The following is a 26,726-nucleotide window of genomic DNA, read 5'->3' as shown; positions in this document are numbered from 1 at the left end:
CTGGCTTTGCCCTTCTTGTCCATACAGGTCCAGTCTTCTTCACAGATGGAGGTGTCTGTGTGTCTTGGTGCCCATCTGCCCTGTCTAGCCTTAGCTAGTGTCTGTGGGCCTATCTGTTCTCCACTGGGCGTGGCATCTTCATGGGCTGGCCAGTTGGCATCTGCCTGTGATTGAGATTGGCCAACCATTTGCAGATAAGATATAGCTTCACTTTGCTGATGGGATAGAAAAATGGCATCAGAGGGAATAGTCACACCAGCCCAAATTAGAGGTCCTTGGTACCCAACAATCAGGGAAGGCTGTGGAGAGCAGCTTCCTCATCCCCAGATCTTATCAGGCTCTCAAAAGCTGCGTTTTCTTTCTTTTTCTTTTTCTTTTTCTTTTTCTTTTTCTTTTTTCTTTTCTTCTTTTCTCTTCTTTTTTCTTTTTCTTTTCTTTTTTTTCTTTTTTCTTTTTCTTTTTTTTTTTTTTTTTGATTTTTGGATTTGGTTTTTCGAGACAGGGTTTCTCTGTATAGCCCTGGCTGTCCTGGAACTCACTCTGTAGACCAGGCTGGCCTCGAACTCAGTATTCCGCCTGCCTCTGCCTCCCAGAGTGCTGGGATTACAGGCGTGCGCCACCACCGCCCAGCTAAAAGCTGCATTTTCTCACAGAAGAATGACAAGCCGCATACAACACACATTAAAATGGACACAGCTGGAATTCATTCTTGAGTCTCAGTGGCCAAATGTGGTCAATGGCTACTAAACTAGACACCACAACTACCAGACATGGTTTCTATAGCAGACCTGGGCCTCAGGCCTAGGATTCTCAAGAAGCCATAGAGCTGGGAAATGAAAGGGACATCTGTCAAAGGTGTTGGAAATGGACCACCTCTGTCTTTTGTTCCCAGGATGGACTTGGGGGTCAGGGTCCAAGAAGCTAGGTCAAGTTATGGAGAATGCCACAGATAGACTACCCTGTAGTAAGTCAGCAGCAAGCATCCAGCCTTTGTCCTACATCTCCAGAGTGTCCGAGGAGCCCAAAGTTGCTTGTTTACCAAAAATGCCAACCCTGCGTCGATGCTTGGGCAGAAGTCTTCCTGGTGCTCAAAGTCCTGCATGAACAGTTTCAGAGCTAGCCTGCCTGGTCAGCACAGTGCTCTCTGGAACCAAGTTCCAATTCTAATTTCTGTTAACACCAGTTGGAGTAGTGCGTCTTTGTGCCTAAGTAGGGAGGCTTGTGCAGTCAGTGACACATAATACAGCAGCTGTGTGATGGGAAAATGGACTGCTGGGCACTTTCTTCCTAGGGCTTGTTTGTTTCTGATTTGAGATGGTCTTATATGTTGGTTTCCTTAGAGACAGAGTTTGTGAAGTGCTATTATAACTATAGGAAGAAGGAAGGCCTGGAGGGAAAAAAATAAGTGTTTTTGTAATTTTCTCTTTTTCTTTTCTTTTTTCTTTTTCTTTTTCAAGACAGTTCCTTTGCTTAATCCTGGCTGTCCTGAAACTCCCTCTATAGACCAAGCTGAGGTCTGCTGGCTCTCCTCTCCTCTCCTCTTCTCTCTCCTCTCCTCTCCTCTCCTCTCCTCTCCTCTCCTCTCCTCTCCTCTCCTCTCCTCTCCTCTCTTCTCCTCTCCTCTCTTCTCCTCTCCTCTCTTCTTCTCTCCTCCCTTTTTTCCTTCTTTTCTTTTTTTAACTTAAACATTTTTTTCATGTTCTAATGCATAACAAATCTCAAGAGCCTGGGTGATTCTTGAAAAGGGTCACTGTTTTATGGGATTTTGCTAAGGAGCTCTGTTAGCCCAGGCTATGGCAATAAGGTGGAATCCAAGATCAATGAATGTACTTCATTCCTTCAGTCCTTCTAAATATGGCTATGTCCCCAAGCCTCTTCTTCTAACTGGGGGCAGCCATTGCCTCCTGAATAAATCAAAGCCCACTACTGACAGATCACAGGCTGGTGTGGCAAACCCTCGCCGCTTGCCAATTGGTTTGTAAAGCTAAACTGCACATTTTTCCCTCCCTAAAAGGCGCATGCTTTGCAGTGGCCACCTCCCAGACTATCTCCACCCACATCTGGCCTCCTGTAGCATCTTGGTTCATGTGTTATTGTTATTATTAATTATTATTATTATTAATTATTATTTTTGTTGGCATGTATATAGCAAAAAAATAATACATCTCTTAAAACATGAACCCACACTCTGGCTTTGGAAGGAAAGGGTATTTTTGGAGGAAACATGGGGATTCTTTTTCTCCAAAAATAGAGAACCGTTTTCTTTCCCAGGCAGCAGAAGACTTTTGTGCGCTCCCCTTTCTTGCTGTCCCTGCTCAGACACAAACACTGCGGCTGGAGGACTGTGAGCCTGAACTCCCTACGTGGTCACAGTGCCTCAGTTACCTGCTCTCTGTTCCGGTCCTGTCACCCGCCCCCAGGACTAACTATACTCTCCTCATTTCCAGTAAAGGCAGACCGTGCCGAGGGTGCCTGTGTGGATGCTGCCCCGGACACTCTAGGTACCACGCAATGCTCGCACGGACTGACCACGCTGCACGCTCCTGCCCTCCCTGCTTACTAGAGGTTCAGGATGAGCCGGCACAGCGCCCACCCAGCTCTGAGTCCCTTGACGCCTAAACACAGGGCAGAGCTGGGCGCCTGGCCTCTGACTCTAGATGGAGCCCCCTCCTGCCAGAGCAGGGGGCTGGCTGGCTGGCCAGGGTTGCTGATGTAGAAACAGTCCAATATCCTCCAGGGAACATTTCCTCTGGGGCCGGCTACTCTGTTACCTCTACTAGGCATTAAGGACCGACCCTTAGCCGGCACCTCACTGAGGGAGGCAGCTCGCTGTGTTCTGGGCTCTTCGGGGGCCCCCAAAAGCCAAAGGCCATGTCTCCTCCTTCTGACTTGCAGGCCTGGTTTAGGGAAGACTGGAAACGGGATGCTGAAAAGCCTCCTAACCCTTTGCACCTTGACCACACCCTTCCCTTTCCATTCCCCTGTCTGTTGTCCATGTATGAAGGCATCTGTCCTGCTTGCTCTGGAGCCCCTGCCTCCTGGTTGTCCTCCCATGCCTGTCCCTTTCCTGGCTGGAACAACCCAGCCATGTTCAGGTAGCTGTGGTGGCCCCCGCATGGGGGAGCCCCCCATCATGTGCATGTGTCCAGCTGTGCAGAGCAGCATGCTGTGCATTTGCACCTGTGCATGCTCCGTGTCCTTCTCCACCGGGAGAGGGGCTTGAGGGCCACATCCCCACCCCAGGGGCCTCTCTGCTGGCTCTGTGCACTGGAGGCGGGTGCTTGTGGGGAGAATGTTGTTGCAGCTGCAGACAGAGAGCTGGGTGTCTGAACTGCCCTGGGAAGCAGCCTGCTCAGGCCCTGGCTGAAGCTGCCTTGCTTGTCCACAGCATATATGTCCAGGTGCTTCTGGCCACAGGTTGAACCTTTAGGACTGAGAGGCTAAGGCCAGGCTGCTTGAAGACCAGAAGGGCTAGGAAGAATGGGCCTGCAGGAGCCCTGCCGAAGTCAGCCCTGCCCTCTGTGTTCTTGTGGACTGTCCCTTGGGCATCCTCGGTCCAGGCACAGGCTGGGCAGTTGTCTATGGATGCCGGCTCCCTGCATTTCTGAGCCCACGCACTGACTAGGGCAAAGGCCAGCTAATGGCTGGTTTCCTTTTGAATTTCACTCTGGAGATTGTGATGGAAAGCAAGAGGCTGGGATTTGCTTGCTTTCTAGATTCTTCCTGAGCTGACCTCTGGCCAGTGTCATACCCCTCACATACTGGGTGAACATTCTGTTCATGGGCTCTCTTGCTGGGGCTTTAGGGGAAGCTCTGGAGACCTTCCTACCCAATGCTTGCTTTGATCTTGGCTTGGTGGCTTGGGAGGTAAGAGGGAGTCCCTTAAGCTCTATCCAGGCCCTATAGATGTGGAAGAGTGTGCGGGGATCCGGTGTCCTGGCGATGGCATTCCACTTTGTCCCTTTCTCTGTCAGAGCCTCCTTCAGAGGAAGAGACAGTGTGGAGAGTTGCAGACAAAGGAACCAAGACTAAGGGTAGGGGTCTCTTTCCTGGAAGCTACAAATCTGCTGTGGGCTGCAGTTGTGTGTAGGGCTAGACTTCAGGCCTGGGTTTGTGTGGTTGATAACTTCTGGAAGCTGTGGAAGAAATTACCACTAGGATGAGAAAGTGGCTGACTTTGGGTGACCTGCTTGGAGAGACCTGTTCAGTCTTTCTTGTTGTAACCCTTTGCAGAGGCCAGGGGTCGCAGGAGGCAGTAAGAACCTGACTTGCCATCACCAGCCATTGTCCCTCATGACAGCCAGAGTTAAATGTAAACTGATTGTAAGTTGTTGCAACATTGAGTCCTGGGACCTCACCAGGAAGTCAGTCAGCTCTGTGACTTGGTCATCACCAGACTGCTTAGTGATATCTTATTTCCCTTCCTGAGGCTACTGGGAAGTGTGTGCTTCCTCAGCCTAGTTTCCACCTCGCCGCTATCCTGGGTGGACTGTGAAAGACACATTACCTTGGGTCTTCAGCAGTTCCTATGATTGAGGGGCCCATAGGAGCAGAAAGGAACATTTAGAAGCCACAAACCCCTGAATATCCAGTTTTCTTCAGATTCAACTAGAACTTTCTATTTAGAAAGGGGTCAGAAAGTCATGTGGATTCTGGGTGTCCCTAGCCACTGCCTGTCTGTCGTGTGTCCTTGGGTGTTTCAGTGGCACATAGAAGTCCAGGCTCTAGGCAGTTTTCCAAAGCTATCTGATGCCACTGGCTCCTGATGCTCCCAGGACATGAGACATTTTTGAAGCTGCCTCAGTTTCCCTGTGTGGGTTTGTGCCCCTGTCTTCCCCTTCTTCCTTCCTCTTCTTTAGAGAGTCTGAGCAGGTATAGATGGTCTCCCAAATTGCCTACTGTCCAAATGGGTTTGGGAAGACCAGCAGCCTCATCTACAGTGCAAGGTGGGTGGACTTAGCACTGTGGCTGTCTTCTCTTGTATAGTCAACTCTGTGTTGTATGCTGCTGGACACGTCTCTCTGGCTGGTGGCCCCTCGTGAGACACTGTAGCTGGATGTGAAGTTTGGTTCTGAGCACTGATGAGCAATACTGAGCATTGCAACTTCCTTGGTGTTACCCTTAGTACTGCCAGGTGTTGTCGTGGGCCACATCTGAAGCTACCCTGGGAAGTCCTATGGCTCCTATTTGGCTGAACAAATGAGTTCCACTTCACAAGAGACTTCCTGCCTTCTGCCTCTGGAGTGATGATGGTGGAATCATCAATGGGAAAAATAACTGACCTGGACAGAGGCACGTTGCCCTCAGAATAAGGGTGGATACCATCTCTTCCTGGAGCAAACTACTCACAGACTCTGTCTTTTGCTATCTAGATCACAGTGAACCACTGAACTCTGGGGTTAGGAAGAAACATGGGGTGGGGAAGATCTTAGGACCTTCTAGTTTGAAGACAGCAGCCCAGTGGGGAAGAGTATTGGTTAGGGGCTAGTTATCATCTCTCCATTTCTATAGCCATCATCTGGGGCCAAGGTTTGGGACAATCAGTCCTGTACTAGTCAAAATCTTGCCTCATAACAACCTCATTCCTGACATCCACCTAGAAACCTCCTAGGGGAGGGATCTGAATCCCAGAGGCCAGACAGTATTGAATATAAGCCCCACATAGAGACCAGGCAGTTTCTAGGACTCAGGAAATGCTGGGGCAAAGATGGATCTAGACACATTAATTATAGTCCTGATCTCTGATGATTCTGGAACAGGAGATATCATGATGGTTGGGGCTCTCCAGGGGCTGTTGGAATGGGCAACAGGGGAAGTTGTTAGCTGGGCTAGTACACACAAAGGTCCAGGGAAGATATCCAGTCTCAAGTGTCTGGGGATGTCTAGGACTCATTTGGGGAAACATACAAGACAGTGTGGACAGGGCCTTGGCACCTTGCGGTGATAGCTGAATGATTTAGGAGTCCCGCCGTTGCCTTCCCAGCTCTGGCCACACCTGTGCGGCTCCTCACCTCTACCCTGTGCTTCACCAGCCACCGCTCCCTGTTCCCAGTGTGGTTGGTTACTTTCTGGATTTGCCTATTCCTCCTGGCTTGTGGGTGGGCATCAGCTGCAAAGAGATTTGCAAACATGACTTGTTATTTCCAGAGTGATTTCTCTTGCTGTTTTTCTGTGTGTCTGTCTGCCCGTTCTGTCTGCTGGTCCTGGGAACAGTCAGAAGGTCAGTTTGAAAGATCGTGTCTTCTCCAGCCCCCGAGGCGTGGCTGCCAAGGGGAAGGGGTCTCCCCAGGCCCAGACGGTCCGGCGGTCCCCCAGTGCAGATCAGAGTCTCGATGACAGCCCAAGCAAGGTGCCCAAGAGCTGGAGCTTTGGTGACCGCAACCGTGCACGCCAGGCTTTCCGCATCAAGGGTGCTGCATCCCGGCAGAATTCAGAAGGTGGGTCAGGACAGCTTCACTTTCCCCAAGGCTGGTAGCTGCTGGGGGAAGGACATCAGTACTTGGTTATAGGGCACAGAAGGAAATCTCTTGAAGCAGGGAGCTCCCTCAATGTCATGTAAGACAAATCACTTTAACACACACCAGTTAGGCATTACCCTGGCTGTCTCTAGTCCAGCGCTGGGCTCCATGACTACTTCTCTCTACCTCCAGTCTGTGCATGTCACATGATATTGAGCCTCAGATTGTCCATGGTGGCCATTTCCACATTGAGCATAGTGTTCCCAAAGGATTGTTCGTTCGTGTTGTCTAGTGTCATAGCTTTCTTCATTTCTTGGCCGAACAGTGACCACAATGTGGCTATCCATGTATCTGTTAGTAGGGATATCCTTTTAAATTCTCATGTCCCGGCAATAGCTTTTGGAGAATACACTGAGAAAGGAGAGCTGAAAAGAGGCATGGGGTGGGGATGGGGAGTGCTCCAGTACATCAGAGGCATTGAAAAGTTATCCTGGGGGAAGTCTGATTGGCCCTTGAGAATCAGGCTGGGGGTTGTATCCTGTCATGATTGTCTGCTCATAGCCTGTGTTCCCTTCCACCTAGAAGCAAGCCTCCCTGGAGAGGACATCGTAGAGGACAACAAGAGCTGTAACTGCGAGTTTGTGACTGAAGATCTTACCCCTGGCCTCAAAGTCAGCATCAGAGCTGTGTGGTAAGGGAGCCCTGCTCAATCTGCATGAGAGGGCTCTGTTCAGTGGCCTCACGGGGTCTTGCCAAGCCACCAAAGGCTATAGCTACTGGGAAAGCACAGGGGGTCTAGAGGAGGACCCCCTCCCCTCTCCAGCTTCTGTACCTGTCAGCAAGTTCAGTCAACCTGCTGGAGCTGGATAGACCTGAGAGCCCCTGACTGGATGGATGAAATGGGGGACAAGGGCAGGGGGATGTTTTCAGACCATCAACAACTGCCCCATACCAGTGGTTCCAAGGACCTGTCTTGGGCCTGAGCACTGAGTGGACCATGGTGGGGCAGGGTGAATGGGTGGCCCAGTTGAGAATGGATACTACTTCCCAGAGGCTGAGGTCTTGGAGCTGCTTTGAGGGCAACAGGCAGGGGGATATGGGAACTGGCTGTATAGCTTCTGTCTGAAACTCATGATCTATCCATCCCTGCAGTGTTATGCGGTTCTTGGTATCTAAGCGAAAGTTCAAAGAGAGTCTGCGCCCCTATGACGTGATGGATGTCATCGAACAATACTCAGCTGGACACTTGGATATGTTGTCCCGCATCAAAAGCCTGCAGTCCAGGCAAGAGCCCCTGCCTGTCCAGTCTGGGCATGAACAGGGCCCTCCGGGACAAAACCAGGCATGGCACAAGGGGCACCAAGGGCTGGGTGACAGGTGTGCAGAACAGGGCCAGTACCAGCTTTGGAGGTCTCTTCCTACCTTGTTGGCTTCTTGTTGCTTTCCGCTGTGTTTTCACACTGTCTGTTTTTAGTATTTCTTCTGTCCCCCCTTTCTCTTCTGCTCAACCTGCACTGTGGTGGCAAGTGTGTGTATGTGCGTGTCTACATGTACATATGTATACACATGTGTGATTGTGTATAGGTGTGGGCATCTGAATATACCCATGTGTATGCCCAAGTGCATGCATGTGTACAAACCTGCATATGGTGTACGGGTGTATGCATGAGCACCATGTGTTGTGCTGTGCTGTGTATGTGCTTATGTGTGTTGGTAAATGTGTATGCATGTGTATGGTATGCACATACATGCTGATAAAGGAGAGTTTTGTGACAAGATGAAAACACATGGCTTCTGTGGGCCCTGCTAGGCAGTGACAAGGGACCCCGGAACTATTCCTCCCAGATACAATCATATGCTCCCTTGTGGTGGAGCAGGAAGCACATCAAAGCAACCACGGGGTTATCTCTGTGTGAGAATAGCTTACTCCAGAAGTTATACATACATGCATTGTATACCCACGCATAAGGCCCACACACCTGCATTCATCACGTATAGGTGTACACATACAAACTCATGTCCATGATTGTCTGGACCCACCCTCAGCGTGCTCACAGGAACATATCCTCAGATGTAAAATTCGCAAGGGTGTGCATTCCCCAATTGCAGGAGTATACAGCAGGTGTGTGCACATCCTCTGTTCACAACTCTTCCAGCCTGTCCCCACTTCCCATGTTCCTAGGCACACACCCTCAACCTCAGACATCATTCACATATGTGTGGGCCTATCTCCTAAGGTGGGACAAACCCTGCTTTTAAATCCTGCAAGTGGATCGTGGATTTTGGGTAGGCAGAGGGTAAGAACAATAGAGACAGCCTAGGGGACTCACAGAAAGTTGCAACGATGGCTAATATGGGGGAGGGCAGGGCTTCTAGGCCATGAGCTGCTCTCATAAGTGAAGGCCAGAGAAATGCAGTGCAGCTCAGGCTGGGCCCTCTTACTGGCTCCTCAGAAGCAGACACAGTGCATGTGCTGTTTGTGAGAGACTGAGAATCTCTAGCCTCTAGCCTAGCCCCGTGTCCATCCCCACAACTCTTTGTTCCACAGCCTCTCTCCCTCCACAGTTCCCTTTTCCTTCTCGTTCTGTCTGGGAAACAGACAAAACAGACTACTAATGAGGATTCATGCTTCTGGCCTCTGATGCAGGGTCCTATTGCTCCAAAGCTGCAGAGTTCCTTTCTGGGACTTAGTTCTCAGCACTAAGCCATCCTGTACTCTACCTGAGGTCCATTGGACAGGCTGGACAGTGCTTGGGATGTGGGAATAGCTTGGCAGATGTGAGGGCCAGAATGTGCGTCCACCTTTCTGTTTTGAGTATGTTTTTCAGAAAAATCACTGTTGTCAAGTTCCTTGTTTCTATGCATGCCCAGCAACTCGTCTTGAGTTGTTTATGATGTGTTCTGCTGGTGTCTTTCTTCTTGTTTATGCTGCCAGGATAGATATGATTGTGGGCCCCCCACCCCCTTCAACTCCCCGGCACAAGAAGTACCCTACCAAAGGACCCACGGCCCCTTCGAGAGAGTCACCCCAGTACTCACCTAGGTTAGGCTGCACTGCCTCCTCCTGCCCTGTCTGTGAATGGCCAGCCCCTTTGCTCTAGGCCGCATGATGGCAGCACCAGTTTTCTTTTCACAAGGCAAGGTCCATTCAGGTTCTCTCTCTTCCAAAGGGTGTGTTAGGGAAAAGGCTACTCCTTGCCAGGGCTGGTAGGCAGTGCCTTGAGGGCTCCATCTACAGGGATTACCTTTCCGTGGGCATTGTCTTCTCCATGACATCTGCTAAGGCTGCTGAAGCAGAGGACCTCAGTGGATATGGCATTGTGAACTTGACCAGCTCAGGCCCTTCATACCTGTTCATTACTGGGGTGACCACCATGTCCATGGTCCTGACCATGTAGATAAAGGCATATGGGGATGCTTCCTGTGGTCCCCTTCCTAAGATGTGAGATTCACCTGCCTGAAGAATATATGAAGTCTGGGGATGTAGCTGAGCAGTAGAGCACTACTCTGTGATTACCTAGCCTAGGGTAACATGACAGACATGCGCAAGGCCCTAGGTTCAATTCTCAGCATTGCTGGGGGGCCAGGAATAAATGAGAAAATCTCTGCAGGTCTCCCAGCACCAAGCTGGCAATGTCATTTCTGGCATCATTTCAAGTTGCCATCATCATCATTGATGTCATTGATAAAAAAAGATGACAGCCCACTAAACCCTGCCCCTCAGCTGATTGATGGATGGCAGATTGGGGCCAGAAAACAGTCAGATGGCAAAAGCCAGCTTTGACATGGTTAATACAGGCTTCAAGGGCTTCTGGTTACCCTGGAACCCCTCATAATTCCCTGTGTCCCTCTGGCAGACCCGATTGGCCAGGAAAAGTAAACCTCTCAAGAGCAGCCCCCGGGGAAGGCAGACAGACACTTCCCTGGCTGGGGATAGAAGCTGGGAAGCTCAGAGAATTTGGAAAATTGGAACTGGCAGGTATAGCATTCTGTCCACTCCTTGAGCCAGGGTTGTTGCTTATGAGGTCAAAGGTCAATATGATGAGTGTATCAGTTCATGAGAGAGGGACCCCGAGGGAGCAGGTAGGGAACAGCTCATGGTCAGGTGACATCCAGACTGAGAGTAGGCCATGACACTATCTGCCAATAAGACTGAGGCCCATTTAGTCCCGTGGATCTTGGTGGCCCAAGACCAAGGCCATGGACCGTGAAAGCCGCTCACGTCTCAGAACCCCCTCAGCCTCCTCCTATGTTGCAGTTACAGACACACAGGAAAGATCTTAATCCAAGAGGTGGGAAGCATCTGGGGGATTAAATCTGATGCCCCAGCCTGAACCTCTCGGGAAAGGACCCTTAGAGGACTCTTGCCTGGCTACCTTGAAGCAACTTGAGGCCCACCCTGAGATCCACTGGGCAGACGGCTCGTCATGTGGCAGGAGTGAAGGGGCTGTGCATCTGTGCCTGGACCGTGTGGACATTGGGACATCAGGGAACCTGTCCCCTTACCATTGCCACTGACATCTGCTTGGAGCCGGAAGGTCCCTCCCGCCATCCCTCCCACCCTCTTTTGCATGAGCCCAGCATGAGCCCAGTGGAGCATGCAGAGGCTGCCCCTGGCTGATCAAGCCTGAACCTTCCTCTGGAGTTGCCACAAAAGCAGGCAGGGCACCCCAGTTTGTAGAAAGCAGAGGGGGAACCTGCTGACATGGTGCCTGCTGGAGTGGGCTTTGTGTGCAAGCCACACGGCTCAGCTCTGGGGCCCTCACTCGGGTGTACTCTGGGTGCGTTGGGCCTACAGCCTCTACACAGGTTCTTTATTTTTAAGCCGCCTGCAGATCACAGCCCATGCCCACTCCCATGATACTCACCAGCCTTGCCACAGTTCTACATGATCTCATAACGTGCCACAGATCTGCCGGTGCCACACTGGGCAGATAGGAACCCAATCCTTCCCTTCTTGTTGGTATTACAGCATCTTTACTGATCTTCTCAGTTGAGTTTCTCATCTTGTCCCACACTTACAAGTGCACACACTCTCTCACATGGGTGTGAGTGTGCCCCCATATGTGAATATGCCAGTGTGATGCATGCGTCACACTGGCATGCATCAGTACACTCATGTACATGAACCCCTACCTCAACCCCACAAAGACCTGTGCGCAGCACTCATCTTTCCCCTGGTTCTACTTTGGCAGTTTCCTATGTGGCCTTTGTTTCCTTCTCCCTTGTCCTGATGCATGGTTCTGACACTCTCACTGCTTCTGTTGTCCTTGCTGCAGACATTTAACACTGTCCCTGTCATACCCGTTGGGGTCCAAGGAACTCCGTGGCACATTAATGTTGGAGTAAAGTTGTCTGGGAGTGGGGACTTAGGAAAAGAAACACCCTTTCCTACTCTGGTCCCTTGGCTGGATGCCCACCAATCATCTTTGATCCCCTGGGCCTCAGTGTGCTGTGAGACCAGTCAAGGCCTGGAAAGAGCTATAAGGCAGGACTGATGAGGGTAGAGCCATGCTAGGGAAGAGCGGGGGAATGGGCCCTGGGGAGACATTTTCCTTTACTCCTTGTTAATGTGCCAGATCCCACGGGAATGGAACAGATAGGAAACAGGACCCAAGGTATCAGGAGGTGGCCTGAGATCACGAGGCACCAGTGTCCATCTGCCTGGCACCTACTACCCCCTGGTCGGCTCTGAACAGGGCTTGGAGCCCAGATCTGGGGGGCTGTGGGTTAGCCCAGGAAGAGGGGGCAGGGGCCTGGTCACACCCTCTCAAACTCATACTTGGGGGCTGGGTCTCTATTCCTGCTAGAGTGGACCAGATTGTGGGGCGGGGCCCAACAATCACGGACAAGGACCGCACCAAAGGCCCAGCCGAGACGGAGTTGCCCGAAGACCCCAGCATGATGGGACGGCTTGGGAAGGTGGAGAAACAGGTGGGAGAGGCTTGGGAGGGGAATGGCCTCTGCTGACTCCCAGTCTTATTTTGTTAGCCTGTGGTGACTGAGCAACCAAGGCATAGGAGTAGATGCAGCAGGAGGCGCAGAGCTGCGTGGGATGCCCCTGATTCCCAGTGAAATCCTGTGATCTTCCACTCTTCCTCTTCTCGTAGTCAGTGTCTGGAGATTGAAAATACCTAGAGGGGTGACTGTTGGTCATGATTTTCATTTGAGGGCCTTTTAGCAGGGACAACCACTGTAGAAGTTGCCAGAAGTTGTACACGGCCTATTTCTTCCCCCTCTCTTTTCCTTGCCTGATATCCATCCCCACTCTCCTGGAAATGGATCCTTAGGAGCCACCTTAGGATCCTTGGGGTCCTCAGGAGACCCTTCTGTGAGCTGGCCTGAGCTCAGGCACACACTGACCAGTAAGCTCAGAGTTTGAGCTGTTGGAGTATGGGGTAGAGGAAGGGCAGCTCCAGGGTCCCTTCCTCCACCTGCTTTCACCTGGGTCCATCCTGCCTGGGTCTTCTCCTCAAAAGTTCAGCCCAGCATCTGCCATTCTTGCAGGTCTTGTCCATGGAAAAGAAGCTAGACTTCCTGGTGAGCATCTATACACAGAGAATGGGCATCCCACCAGCAGAGACAGAGGCCTATTTTGGGGCCAAGGAGCCTGAGCCAGCACCACCCTACCACAGCCCGGAGGACAGCCGTGATCATGCAGACAAGCATGGCTGTATCATTAAGATCGTCCGCTCCACCAGCTCTACAGGCCAGAGGAACTACGCCGCACCCCCAGCCATCCCCCCTGCCCAGTGTCCTCCATCCACCTCATGGCAGCAGAGCCACCAGCGCCACGGCACCTCCCCTGTGGGAGACCATGGCTCACTGGTACGCATCCCACCACCTCCTGCACACGAGCGCTCACTGTCTGCCTACGGTGGGGGCAACAGAGCCAGTACCGAGTTCTTGAGGCTGGAGGGCACCCCAGCCTGCAGGCCCTCTGAGGCTGCCCTGCGGGATAGCGACACATCCATCTCCATCCCTTCGGTGGACCACGAGGAGCTGGAGCGCTCCTTCAGCGGCTTCAGTATCTCCCAGTCAAAGGAGAACCTGGATGCCCTGGGCAGCTGTTATGCAGCTGTGGCACCATGCGCCAAGGTCAGGCCTTACATTGCTGAGGGGGAGTCTGACACAGACTCAGACCTCTGCACACCATGTGGGCCACCCCCACGCTCTGCCACCGGTGAGGGCCCCTTTGGAGACATGGCTTGGGCAGGGCCCAGGAAGTGAGTCTGGGCTGGGTTGCTGGCTGCATGCCACACCCACTCTTGTTCTGGTTTTAGAACTGGAGTTCCAGGGCCTTTCTTAAAGTGACAGACATAAGAGTAGTGTGGGTTGCGAGGATGCTCATGGGATCTTGCTCTCAGGGTTCACGTGGCATGGGGATGAGGCAGGGCTCCTTAGCACATACAGTAACATATTATAGACGTTCTTTTTCCAACCAGGAGAGGGAGGTTGAGGCCGGGCCCTGGAGGCCCTGGGAGCTATCTATGGCAGCAAAGCTAGCTCTGCCTAGTCTTCTTGGGGGGACATGTTGCCCTGTGAGTGAGAAAGGACAGCATGATGGTTAGCGCCTGTGAGTCGGAGTGTGGCTGGGAGCAAGTACAGGAGACATAGTGGTGAAACAGGCCTGTCTACTGCTGATGGCCAGTCCTGGGGCCTGTGGATCTCTCAGTTTAAGCTGGAAGCTCAGGGGTATAGTAGGTCACTGGAAATGGCCCACTCTCACACCTGACTGCTTATCCCTCCATCCCTGACTGCCCCAGTAAAGCATTACCAGGCCCACTGTTTGCGTGTGGTGGGTAATGCGCCCCCATCCCTGAGTACCTAGCTAGAGAGCTGCCAACATCTTCCTCCCTCTCCCAGGTTATGTGGATCTTTCCACGGGAGCCATCCTTAGGTCAGAACCCTTTTCCTGAAGCTGAGGAAGGGGTGAGGCCTTAGGGACCAATCTGGAGGTTAGAATTGATCCTTAGACTCTCCTGACTTCACCTCTTAGGGGAAGACTCAACTCACAGCCTTTTCTGAAAGGGTTTCTTCAGCAGGTTCTGGCTGCCTCATCCCTGGCACTGTAGCCCAGGAGGTATGAGTTGACGTTTCCTGGCCTCTGCTCTTTGCTGGTGTGGCGCTGGCCTCCAGGCTGTGGCCAGCACTTCAAGAGAACCACCAGATAAGCAGGCCAGCGTTGTCCCTAGCCAGGATACCCCCTTGCCTGCTGCCCACTTGGCTCTACAGATTCAGGCAGGGCTAAATGACATGACATCTTCAAACTGCCAGCTCTTTCCACACAAGAGCATGGCCTCTGAGCCTGGTCAAGGATCCTTCCCACAGAAGCTGGCTATCCAGTCCTTTATCCACAAATAGGTCCCTGGTCTGTGGCCCCTGAGTGTTTGAGGAGCTGGGAACACCTTGTCCTCTACACTGGTGAGGAGAAATCTCTGCCCATCGTGTGAGTAGGCATCTTGGACCATCTAGCAGTCAGCTTTAGAGGGAGGCAAAGTAGATCAGAGCCTTCCGTTGTGGCCTCATAATATTTGGCCCAGAAGAACCTGGCATTGAAACGATAACATTTTGGGATGGGGCCCTCAGACTCACTTGCCCTCAACTTTCCTGGTCACAGAGGGCAAGTACTGTAGAGCTTGTGCCTGGGCAGAGCTCTCTTTACTTCTTCCACTCTTTTGAAAAGTGTGTTCTGGCAGGGGTAGAGGCAGCTTGGGGGGGGGGGGCTATGCTCAGCAGGAGGTACCCCATCCCCGAGGAGAGCTTCAGTCATGTCTCTGTCAGGGACCTGGGTACTTGGAGAGAGAGATATGTCTGTTGTCTGCTGTAACCTCCATGTCAGGGCTACTGGGATCTCACCTCAGGGTGCCTCTGCTAGGATCCTAGTTGGGAGCCTGTCTATGTTTGTTCCAATATGTGCACACTGGTTCTCTAAGGCTGTGCTACAGTCAAGAATTTCTTGGTATGAGAGAGATGTCTCCTTCTATACGGGATGGCAGGTGATATATATGGGAAGAATAGTTATATCTTCACAAGCCTTCTCTTGGTGAGTTGAGCCTGGGTCTGTGCTCCTCCCTCTCTTTGTCAGGACAGGAAGAGTCTAGAGCAGAGGGACAAACACATCTGCCTGGACAAACCAACAGCCAGAGCACTCCTTCTCTAGGCAGTGGACCTGGCAGACTGTAGCTATCTCAGCTTCGGGGATGTGGGAGAGAGGTTTGTACCTGTCCTACATGCTCCATACAGCATGTCTTGCCCTATAGGTGGCCCCAAGTCCTGTCCCCAGAGCTGCCATGGATACCAGAGCCTGGTATACCCTGAGCTGGGGTTTTGTGGGATGAAGAGGGTGGACAGAAACCACTTTCCCAGAAACCCTGGACACACAGAATTTCTCAGAGGTCCTTATTTAGGTTATAACAAGAGCGAGTGGAGGAGGCATGGCCTTCTCTGCAAATAAACACTGGTCAAGTCTGCAGTGTTGATTACACAGAGGAAGAGAGTGTATCTCAAGTGGTGTCACAGAAGCCCTGATGTGAGAGATGACCGTGCCCTTCCTTAGGGACCCAGATCCAGGCTTAAACAACACAAATGTCCACTGCTTTGGCATCCCCTCCCGCAGAGAAGCAGGACAGGATGGAGGTTGAAGGCTCCTACAAGACATCTGTGCGAGTTCTTGGGTGCACATGTGACCAAGTATGGCTGAAGGCCAGCGGCTGCCTCATGGCAAAATTTTCCTCAGAAAACATTTGTCCCAACACATTCCCTCACATGCCCACCAGCATGACATACATGTGTATTTGCATAAGTGCACACCAAAACTTACCACATTTTCATATGTATACACAAGTATACACACATCGGACACAAGTATACATGAAACAGGTGTACTTTCAAATGTGTATTTCTTGTTATATACTTGCACATGCAAGCTCAAACACAGTTTTTCAGACCACACATAACAGGTACATATGCATACAGACACACACATGAACACATATATGAACATACAGGCTTATAAGCTTCATCCTATTCCACATTTGCACATACAGCAGGTACCTACTTTTATGCCTGAATATTTACATATATGAAAATGTATGAGTAACCTGTATGTAAAATGTACACACATGCACATGTAGGCTTTTCTCTGTTTCTCTTTCTCTATGTCTCTATACACACACACACACACACACACACACACACTTTTTCTCTTGTGTCTTCCTGATGGAAACTGCCTGGGCAGGGTGCACAAGAATTAATGGTGAATGTTCTAAAATGTTGAACACTGGCTGGGGTAGGAGTCCTGGTTATCTAGGACTTCTGAGCAACAGTGGTAGAGAGTCCACCTAGAGACAGTTGAGTTTCCACACTGCTCTCTCCCTGAACTAAAAGATGACTGGCTGCAGGTGCTTAGAGGGTGTGGCTAGGTCAGGGTGAGGGTAGTTGTTAGTTCCTCCTGAGGTCCAGATCAGTCTTTGCCTTGGGTTAATCTTGGTATTGGCCATTTCCCAGTGCCCTCTTATATATATGCCTGCCTCATTGTGCCAGGCTGTGATGGGCGTTTCCTGGCTTAATTTTCTGTCCCCTTTGATTGTGGCCTCTGGAAAGTGCACTCTTGTCTAACAGGGACAATATACCTGGGGTGAGGGCCCATCTGCTGTCTTGCTGTGGTCTTGGCAGATCGAATGTCCATTTGAGGTCGTAAGCTAGCTCTTAGTACGTTTTCACGTTTAGGGGCCTCACTGGAAACCCCATTTAGAAACTGGGGAGTCGCTAGACACACTGCATGGGCCTCCTTGGAGGAGACTCTGACATGTAGTCATCTTCAGACCCTAGACGCAGGAGATATACATCCAGGACCACCTTCCACCTTTAATTCGCTGGTTTAAGGTTCTTTCTACCCTTGAGCTGGTGGCTCCAGATTCAGAATGTGGAAGAGAGGGCCACCCTGCCTTCTGCCTCCCCTACTGGGTTTATCCTATATCAGGGGCACTGTGAAGAAGACCCTTGCTTTTTGTAGAAAGCGTTGAGCCCAGAGATGTCTTCAGACTTTTCCCCAGAAGTAGGAATCTGGGACAGGGATGCTGTTCTGACACACTGCAACTTGTGTCTTTCAGCTGCAAGCCGTGCATAGAGTAGAGGCTAATGTATTTGCCCACAGCTCACACCCTCTTGAAATAAACATGAAAAATGTTGTTTGAACAGTGGGGCCCACTGTGTGGGGACTCAGAGGTGTCTGGCACATCTTGTATCCCAATAGGGTAGGTTGGAGTTAAGAGTAGATAATCTATACAGGGTACCCCTGAAGTCCAGGCTCACGTGGCTGGAATCAAATACTGGTGTGGCATCTGCTGCCCTGGAGCATAGAGGTCAGTCTTCTCCCCTGAGACCTCCCAGGGCATAGAATGTAGGGTTTGGGGAAAGAAGTCCAGGAAAAGTCTGCAGGCACGTCTGTCTGGTTGTCCTAGGCTCAGCTGAGCTCCTCAGAGGAGGTATTAAGATGGCAATGAAGATTTCTAGAGGGGACCCAGATGGCTCTTCTGAGGAATCTTCACATGCCCTGGGGACTAGGGGCCCAGTGTCCCTGGAAATTTGGGCCACAGTTTGTTGAATTTTGCTTGTCTGTGAGGTAGTTCCGGCAGTATGCCTGGGGGGGGGGGACCAGGAAATGGGATAGAGAAAAAGGGTTACACCCTAGGAAGGAGGGCCACCAAACCTCCAGAGGTGCCTGGGTTTTACATTTGTTCAGAGCTCTGTCTTTGATGCTGGCCTTGGTGCCCTGGCTGACAATGGATGCTGGGTCTGTCCCACAAACCATCCTGAAGTTCCCCTGGTGTCTAATGCTCTGTCAGAGAAGGGATAGTCCCTAGGCTGTGCTTCTGGGACTCTCAGGCAGGAGTGCACATCACTAGTACTGCACATCCAACTGGGACCGGTTTTACAGAGTTGTTGCCTTAATGTATGTTGAGGGAAATTCACCAAGGTCACCCCTGCCTCTGCCTGATACAGACACTGGACTCCACCTCCAGGTCCTGCGACTGGAGAGGAGTTCTGGCATGATGAGCTGTCACTAGTAGTCCCACATGGAGGGGCTCAAAGCTGTGACCCCCTTGACGTCATCTACCTGCCTGGGATGGCTCCATATACAGTGCAGCGCACCCTGCGCTTCCAGTCCACACCTGCCCATTGCAGTCCTGTCCCCCGGCCGCAGTTGCGGCCGCAGCTTCCCCATCTGCGCTGTTGCCTTTGGCTGTCTTTGCACTTTTGTTCATGCTCCAAAGAATATTTCATAATGCCTTCATACTGATGTGCACCCTAACCATTTTGTACGTGCCCTTGGGCCACAGCGACTGGCCTCCTCCTTTGGGCCAGCGTGCCGTCATCTGCACACGACGCTGTCTTCTAGGGATAGACGCCCAGGGAATGAACTCTAGTTTTCTAACGGACTAGCTGAGATGCTAACTTACTCAATGTGAACAGGATATTTGTGCTGTGTGGGCGGGCCAACGTGTGCTCGCAGGGAACTTTGGGGCAGAATCTTGCAGCAGGGATGCATGCAGATGGTTCTGGAATGTTTTGCTGCCACAGGGCTAAGTTCAGATGCCCAGTGGACCTGGGCACTTAGTAAAACACAGTGATTCAACCTGGAATGACTGGCCTCTTTATTTGCATGTGTCTCCTGGGAGCTGGTATAAGTGCTGGGAAGGTACAACTATCCAGCACTTTGACTTGGGGACTCTCACGTCCCAGGCTCTGTATTTCCTGGAGCTGTTACCAGAGTTGTTAAAGTCAAAGGTCAGGCCCTTTTAGTCTTAATAACTTAAGCTCGGCTACCCATCCTCAATAGGCTAATCAGTCAGGAAGGAATAAAAGCAGACAAAGATTTATTCAGTGTGGCTACATAGGAAAGATGCAGAAATCTACTCACACCACCTACCAAATCCTCTTTCAATGTCTTGCCATTAGGCCTAGGTTTAAATAGGGGCAAGAGGTATGTGAACCAAACAGTGTTGCCAAAGTGTGGTCCCGCCCATCATTCTGTCCCTCCAGTCTCTCCTGCAAGACGGTTTGGCAAGTCGTTAGGATGATATGTGAAATCGATTTCCTCCCCTGACTGGTACCAGGCTTCAGGCTTTTCCTTCTCCCATTATCCTGAAGGAAATTCCAATTCCAGGGTTCCATTGTGTCAATAGTCTGGTACCCAAAGGGAAGAGCACAGGTGTTACCTCATCATTCTATTGGGACAGTTAAGGGACACCTTCAAATAGCTACAGGCTTGAGGCTCTAAAGCACAGACATCTGCTCTAGAGCCAGTCTGACTCGGCACAAGCCCCCACCCTCAGTGAGCTCAATTGTTAGGACAGTGGGATCCTAGGACAACGGGGGCTTCTGGTTTGGAACAACCCATCCCCATATACTTCAATATTGTTTTCAGAGTGATCCCTGGGCCAGCAGAGATCTATTTGGCCAAGGTTCACTTGTTGCTTGCACACAGCCCAGGCTCTGATGTCATCTGTTTGGCTTGATTTACTGTTCTTTACTACTTTACTGTTCTTGAGTGTTCTCTCCTTTTATACCTCTCCCCTCCTCTAGCTCCTGCATAGACCCCTGGTTGCCTATCCTCTGACTACCCTGAACCTCAGCAAGGGGAGGTTGCAGGGTAGGTGGGTACTCACCCAATCTGTTCACTGCCTGAAGGTTGGTAGAGCCAGGCTAGGGTGGGTTCTGTCCTTTAAGTTTGGGGTTTTGTTCTCCTGACATCTGAAGTTGTCATCCCATAGGCTCTCTCTAGGCCTCTGGGGGCAGCTGAGTAGGAAGAGCAGCTGGACTTGGCTTGGTAGCTCCGCCAGGCAGTGACTGTGGATGCCCAGAGCTGTTGGTGCATCTAGACAAGACTTCCTACTTCTGCTTTGCAACATAGTATTCAGGAGGGGCTCAGGACACCGCTGGAGAGTCTATGGGGGCCATGTGTTCGTGGCACACCTTGTGTGGCTTAATGGGCGGGTGCCAGTGCAGCCCCTCTGTTTCTGAGCCATTATAATCAGTCTAAGTTTGGAAACAGTTAAGTGGCCCCACTTATTTGACTTCCTTCTTTCTGGGCATAGCCAGTGTCCCGTGCTCCTCTTTCTGGCCACGATTACTTTGATCTTAGTGGTACCTGCCTCATTCCTCTGAGCCTAGAGGTCTCTGTGGGATTAGACTAGAAATTAGGAGTTGTTGGTGATGGACAGAGAAGCCCTGAATAACCAACGAGACTTATTCACAGAGAAGCCCACCCCAGCATATGGGGATCTGCTGTCTAGTTCCTTTTCTTTGCTTGACTTTCTCCTTTGGGGCACCACCTACCTTACTTAATATTAACACTGTAGTAAGGCCAGCACATTTTCATTGCATCCAGAAGATTGAAAAATGGAATCTTCCTACTAGGTATGGAACACCTGGTTAGAAGAAGAAGGCCATTATTAAGAGAATGGGTAAAGGTGACTAGGGACATCAAACATGTGTCCCCTTTGAGTACACCTGACCCATACATCAGAGTCATAAGGTTGGATTAGACATTGGCCAGTCAGCCAATGACCACAGACAGAGCAGAGCATAAAGGGTGGTTTCCTCCGGGTATAGCCACACCCGTCCCAGGCTCTATGCAATCTGTTCTGCCCATGGCACCCTGCCCAGGCTTTCTGTGCTATACCTATCTTTGTAGGGTAGCAATCAAGTGCATTCTGCCAAGTTCCTTCTAGGATGGCCATGCTATGGATATTCTGGAAGTATCCCCTCTCCTCACCCTCACCAGGCAGCCACACCCTGGTATCTTATGGGTCCCTTAGATAGCTAAAGATCATTTAGGGTTTAGTGGCTTGTCGGTGGTAAGGAATAAGAAACAGATACCTAGACTGTCTTAGTCAGGGTTCTCTAGAGACATAGAACTTATGGAATGCCTCTATGAGTATTAAGGGAATTTATTGTTATGACTTACAGTCTGTAGTCCAACTAACCCAACAATGGGCAGCTGTGAATGGAAAGTCCAAGAATCCCACGAGGCTAGTTGTTTCAGCTGGTCTTCTGTAGAAGTGATTTCCAACAGAAGTACCGGCAAGTGAGTACAAGTGTGGAGGAAGAGCGAATCTTCCTTCTTCCAGTGTCTTTATGTGTGGCCTCCAGAAGAAGGTGTGGCCCAGAATAAAGGTGTGCACCACCACACCTGAATCTAAAACTTGCTTTGTCCCAGGCTGACTTTGAACTCAGAGATCTGCTTGCCTCAGTTCCCTGGAATTAAAGGTGTGTACTTCCTTGCTTCGGCCTAAGGTTTTCATGGCCACTATGCCTCAAGATCTCCATGTTAAGATCAGGGTCATAAACCTGTCTTCCAGCCTCAAGATCTGGATCACTGGTGTGCCTTCCATTTCTGGATTGTAGTTCATTCCAGATGTAGTCAAGTTGACAACGAGGAATAGCCATCAGGTAGACTGAGGCTGCGACTGTGTTATATAAGGAATCCCATGGTCAGGTGACACCAAGGAATGGGAAGCAGTGATCTAGGACATTTATGTACAGTGTGCAGGCAAAGAGGGACATCCAAACCATAAGAATCTGTTTTTGGTGGAGAAACCACTGCACTGTCCCTGCATGGGCATTTCCTCTCCTTCAACACATATACATCCACCAAGTCTATTTTGCTGCCAGTGATTTTTTTTCTCCTGACATCTCATCTCTCTCCTGTCTCCTGTACATGGTCCAGTTTATTGATTTAGCAGAGGGAATCTCATCTAGAGTTAAGTGAACAATTGTTTCAGATTGCCTCTCAGTGGTCACACCAACTTCCCACAGGTCTGAAGTAACATACAGGGTGTTTGTGAACCTTTGTACACAAAGCAAACATCTATGTAAAATATACTATGACCCCAAAATTCACTGAGACCCCTAGGTACTTGCCCATCACCTTGGAAAGAAGGGTCCCTCATGAGAGGGCACTTTCACAGGGGCTGAGTGGGGTTTGAAGGACCCAGGGTGTGTTGCCGGTCAGAAGGGATGTGATGTGTATATCTGTCCATGTGCAGGGAAGGAACCACCAGTAAGAATGGTTTGAGGTACATTGGGAGTCACCTGTCTAGAGATGACTGGGGAATGACTCCCTATGGCTACTATGGGACAGGCCAGTTGTGGTACCTCTGGGATAAATGTCCCGGATGACTTTGAATTTTGGAGTTGAGGCAATGCCCATTAAGGCCACCAGGTGGCAGTGCTCACCAGGAGATGACTCCTACTCCCAGTCACAAATGATCCTCAAGTTCTCTGAACTTAGGTCAGGCTGTGAGCATATCTGCCCACTTTTGCCTTTCGCAGGCAGGCTGACAAGGCTTGGGTAGCCATTCCAGTCATTAGGGGCACAGGAGCCAGAGGCGGGCATGGGAGTCGCCAGCTATGTAATTGTAGTAGACTACAGAAAGCCTTGAAGCATGACAGATCCTGGATGGTGGGACTTAAATCTAGATCCTTGAAATCAATGTGGGTCTGAACCAATGAATGTCCAGAGCTCAGAGCCAAAGCTCAAAGGAGGCAAATTTACCCAAAGGGGCTGTTGCCACACCCACCATGGGGATCTCACTTTGGGGAGTTATGTAGCTTGTCTCTCTGGCATTCTCTTGTCACCCTTAGGATCTGGCTCCAGCCTCTTTAGCAAATCCAAGCTGGAGGGGAGAGGACAGATGAGCTGAGGGGGTCACACAGGGCCTGCCGTCTGATCTCTCTCATTGTCCAGAGTCATACACACTCCGGTGCTCACACTCTTAGCCTGTCCCAGAGGGCCTCCACCCCTTACCTGCCTGATGTGCCCCTCCCTGGGGTGGGTACCAGCACTGATATTCTCCACAGAGCCTAAACTCCACAAGACTCAACTGGGTCTGTCTTCCATGGATTCATCCTCCAGAGTCAGCTGGCTTGACTTCCTTGTGGTCCAACCTCTGGAAAGAAAACTGTTCCTGGCCTAGTATATAGATGCTAGCAGGCCAGGGTACTGAGTACTGGGAGTAAGGAATGGGGTTTGGGGTTTTGGCCCCTAGGGCTTAAGTGAGTTTTGTTGTTGTTGTTGTTGTTTTTAAAATTATCTCTTGGTGTTCCATAAGTGCCTGAAGGCCCATAGTCTTGTACATGTCTCTCCTATCAGCGTAAACCTCAGCCAGAGCTGCTGGCCCGGTACCCACACCTGGTTCTGTGGCCTATAACACCAGCACACACGACACATAGAGCACATATAGCAATGGGACCTGAAGCACGAAAGTCTTCATTCAGGGCCTGGGAAGCTGAAGTCAGGGCGTTGGAACAATAATGTCCAGGACAATAGCTTTCAGGATTCCTGCAATCCTGGGGCCCCCCTTTTGCCTTAAGTGGCTGTCTCAGGTATGTGCACCCCGTACCCTGTAGAAGGAGGTAGTGGCTTTCAGAGAGGAGCAGGCTACCTAAGCAGATGCTGAATGGGCTTCCACAGAAACAAATCCTCGACGACACCCCAAGGTCAACAGTGCCCCGTGTGCTTTCCACACAGCTGTCCCTCCAACCCGGATTTGTTGGTTCAGGCTGGTGCTGACCACCCACCCCAAATCCTAGGTCATTTTCTTCTGGTATCGTCTGGCTGCCCTTCCTCCTGGCTGGGTTCCCATCCCCTTAGGGAGGAGTCCAAACACAACTCTCTTCTTGCTATCCTCATTCACAATGTCCTCTTTCCTGCAAACTGACCTCAAATCATGCTGCCTTCTCCAAACACTACACGGCTTGCCCTTCAGGCACGTGCCCCACAGGTAACCTCTCTCAGGACTCTTGCTCTTGTGGTCTCTTCTCAAATGGCCTCTTCCGGTAATCCTGCCCCTCTAAGTGGGCTCAGGCCCTGGCGTTCAGGGTTTGGGGGCTTGTCATTAGGTAGATTCTGGACAACTCTGAGTCTTCAACAATCCCTTCCCAGTTACAGTTGCGTCTGCCGTTCCAAGTTGAAATGAAAGGGTTTTTTTTTCCTTCCCCATTTAAAAAGCAAAGTCCTAGGTTCTATTCCCAGTGCCATACCCAGGAAGTTGGAAGCAGGAACCTTGGACAGAGCCTGCCAAGCCTGTGGAGCTGGGGTCAGAGAGAGAGGAGCTATCCAGGCTAATTGTAGCCACGGGCATCAATAAAGCATCTGCTGCACGACCACCTGGCAGTCTGGCTTTAGGTGCTGCCTGGCCTTCTCTGCCCAGTGTGTGGCCAGTTGATGGCCTTGGAACTCTTGTCATTGGGCCTGGCCTATCTACTATCCTCATGGGTCATTGTTTTGACCTTCTTATACTTCTTTATATTCCAGTAGCCCACAGGACCCTTGTCAGGGTTGATCCTAGGACCCCCGGGCACCGAACTCAGGTAGAAAGGGGCCTGAGAGCCCCTGTAAGGCCACCAGGTTCCACCCAGAGGGTCTGATTCAGTACACCTTTGTGATCTACCCCCTGGCCTAATGGTGAAGGCAGGGATCGGTTGAGCAGCCTTAGGTTAGACAAACCTTGTCCTCCACTTTAGGTGTAGTCTTGTGCTGAGTATTGTATTGCGTACCAGCTACAGCACTGCCAGACGGAAGGCCCCAGGCCTTCTGCTCCTCTCAGAGCAAGTAGACATCTCTCTCCTGGTGGGGTTGTCAGATATAAGGTGCCCCAAATCTCACTTACCACACCCTGGAGTCTCTCAGCCCACAGAGGCCTGGCTCTCACAGGGAGCTGCAGACTGCACTCCCAATCCTGCTCAGATCCAGACAGCTGCATCTGGGCTGGGCTTGACATTCAGAGCTGCTATTTTTCTCTCACACGTGGGTCTTACATTTGCGTTGGAATGGATTCCTGCTAACTTCTTTGCTGCTGCTGCTGCTGCTGCTGCTGCTGCTGCTGCTGCTGCTGGCAGACAGTCCTTTGTGTCTGTGCAGGATGGACAGTTCACACCTGCCCACTGCTATCCCCCAAGGGAGCCTGGTGGACTTGGAGACATTGCCCTCAGAGGACATAGCTCCCTTTCCTTCCCACAGCTCCTGTTAAGCAGTGCCTGTTAAGGTCACCAACTCTGAGCTCACCGCTTTCCCCACAGATTTTTCCTCCCTCATCAGCTCCCTTCTGGTAGGACTGTCTCTGTTCTTCCCTTCCCTGGTACTGCAATATATTCAGTACCTACCAGTCCACCCTCTTTGCAGGGCATTAGGCGAGCCACTGTGGGTCCCGGCCCCAGACCTGTACCCATGAGAGTTTAATTTGATTGATAGTTGTTTTTCTATTGCAAATTTTACTGCTTTCTGCTCTAATCTTTGCTTCTACCTTTTCTTTTTAGGTTTAATTGTCTCTTCCCTTCAATTTCTTTCAGTGAGAGCTCAGCTTTCATATTGAACTATATATTCTGTTATACACAGGCCTCGGATGCTATGTGTGCCTTTCCCTCTCAACACCACAGTACCTGCCTCCTTCACATTCTATATGTTCATCTCGATTCAGTTCTCAGTATTTATTCATGTTCCTCAAGCTTTCCTTCTGTGGCTTCTTGTGGGACCACTAGTTCATCTAACTTAATTGAATGCATATGTGTATGTGTACATGATATGTATGTGTGATGTATATGATATATATGTGTATGTGTGTATGATATGTGATGTATATGTATATGATATATATGTGTATGTGTGCATAATGTGTGATTTATATGATATATATGTGTATATGTGTATGATGTGTGATATATATGTATGTGATATATATGTGTGGGTATGAATTAGTGTATATGTATATGTATGTGTGTGCTTATATGTGTATGTGTATATACAATGATATATATGTGTGTATATGTGTATATGCATATGTATATGCACATGATGCATATGTTTATGATATACATGTGTATGTTTGTATGTATATGTATATATGCATATGATGTATGATGTAAATGTATATGATGTATATGATATGTATGTGATTATGTATATATATGATATATATGGGTATGGATTGATGTATATGCATATATATGTATATGATATATGTATGTGTATGTGCATATGTATATGCATATGTATATGATGCATATATGTGTGTATTATGCATATATTATTCTGGGACCACAGTTCATGTGAGTTCTGCTTTTTCAACTGACTGTAGGCTGCTCCATGGCCCAGGATCCAGTTTGCTTTGCTGAAAGCTGGGAGTGGTACTGGGTGGCATGTGATGGCATCTCTCCAAGAGGAGCTGTATCAAGTTACTTGTTCCAGTTCTGTGAAGCTTT

At 50.3% G+C, this 26,726-nt stretch overlaps 1 protein-coding gene across 4 annotated transcripts in view; it reads left to right on the top strand.

Annotated features, from left to right (window-relative positions):
• Kcnq2 (potassium voltage-gated channel subfamily Q member 2) overlaps positions 1-19,091 on the top strand; it is a 60,011-nt gene extending 40,920 nt beyond the window's left edge. Inside the window, exons 11-15 of one of the 4 annotated variants that reach the window (XM_052184562.1) lie at positions 6,250-6,437; positions 7,041-7,149; positions 7,611-7,742; positions 12,269-12,392; positions 12,966-19,091. In XM_052184562.1, coding sequence (XP_052040522.1) covers positions 6,250-6,437; positions 7,041-7,149; positions 7,611-7,742; positions 12,269-12,392; positions 12,966-13,688 — 1,276 coding nt within the window. In that variant the 3' untranslated portion in view covers positions 13,689-19,091. Of the gene's footprint in view, positions 1-6,213; positions 6,438-7,040; positions 7,150-7,610; positions 9,372-12,268; positions 12,393-12,965 lie in introns of those variants that run through there. The other 3 variants (XM_052184561.1, XM_052184563.1, XM_052184560.1) reach the window with 3 other exon arrangements.
• Positions 19,092-26,726: the final 7,635 nt, after the last annotated feature.

Source organism: Apodemus sylvaticus, chromosome 5 (assembly GCF_947179515.1).
Source record: "Apodemus sylvaticus chromosome 5, mApoSyl1.1, whole genome shotgun sequence".
Taxonomy (NCBI): domain Eukaryota; kingdom Metazoa; phylum Chordata; class Mammalia; order Rodentia; family Muridae; genus Apodemus; species Apodemus sylvaticus.
The sequence above is the reverse complement of the archived record's forward strand: the minus strand, read 5'-3'. Positions and strand labels throughout refer to the sequence as shown.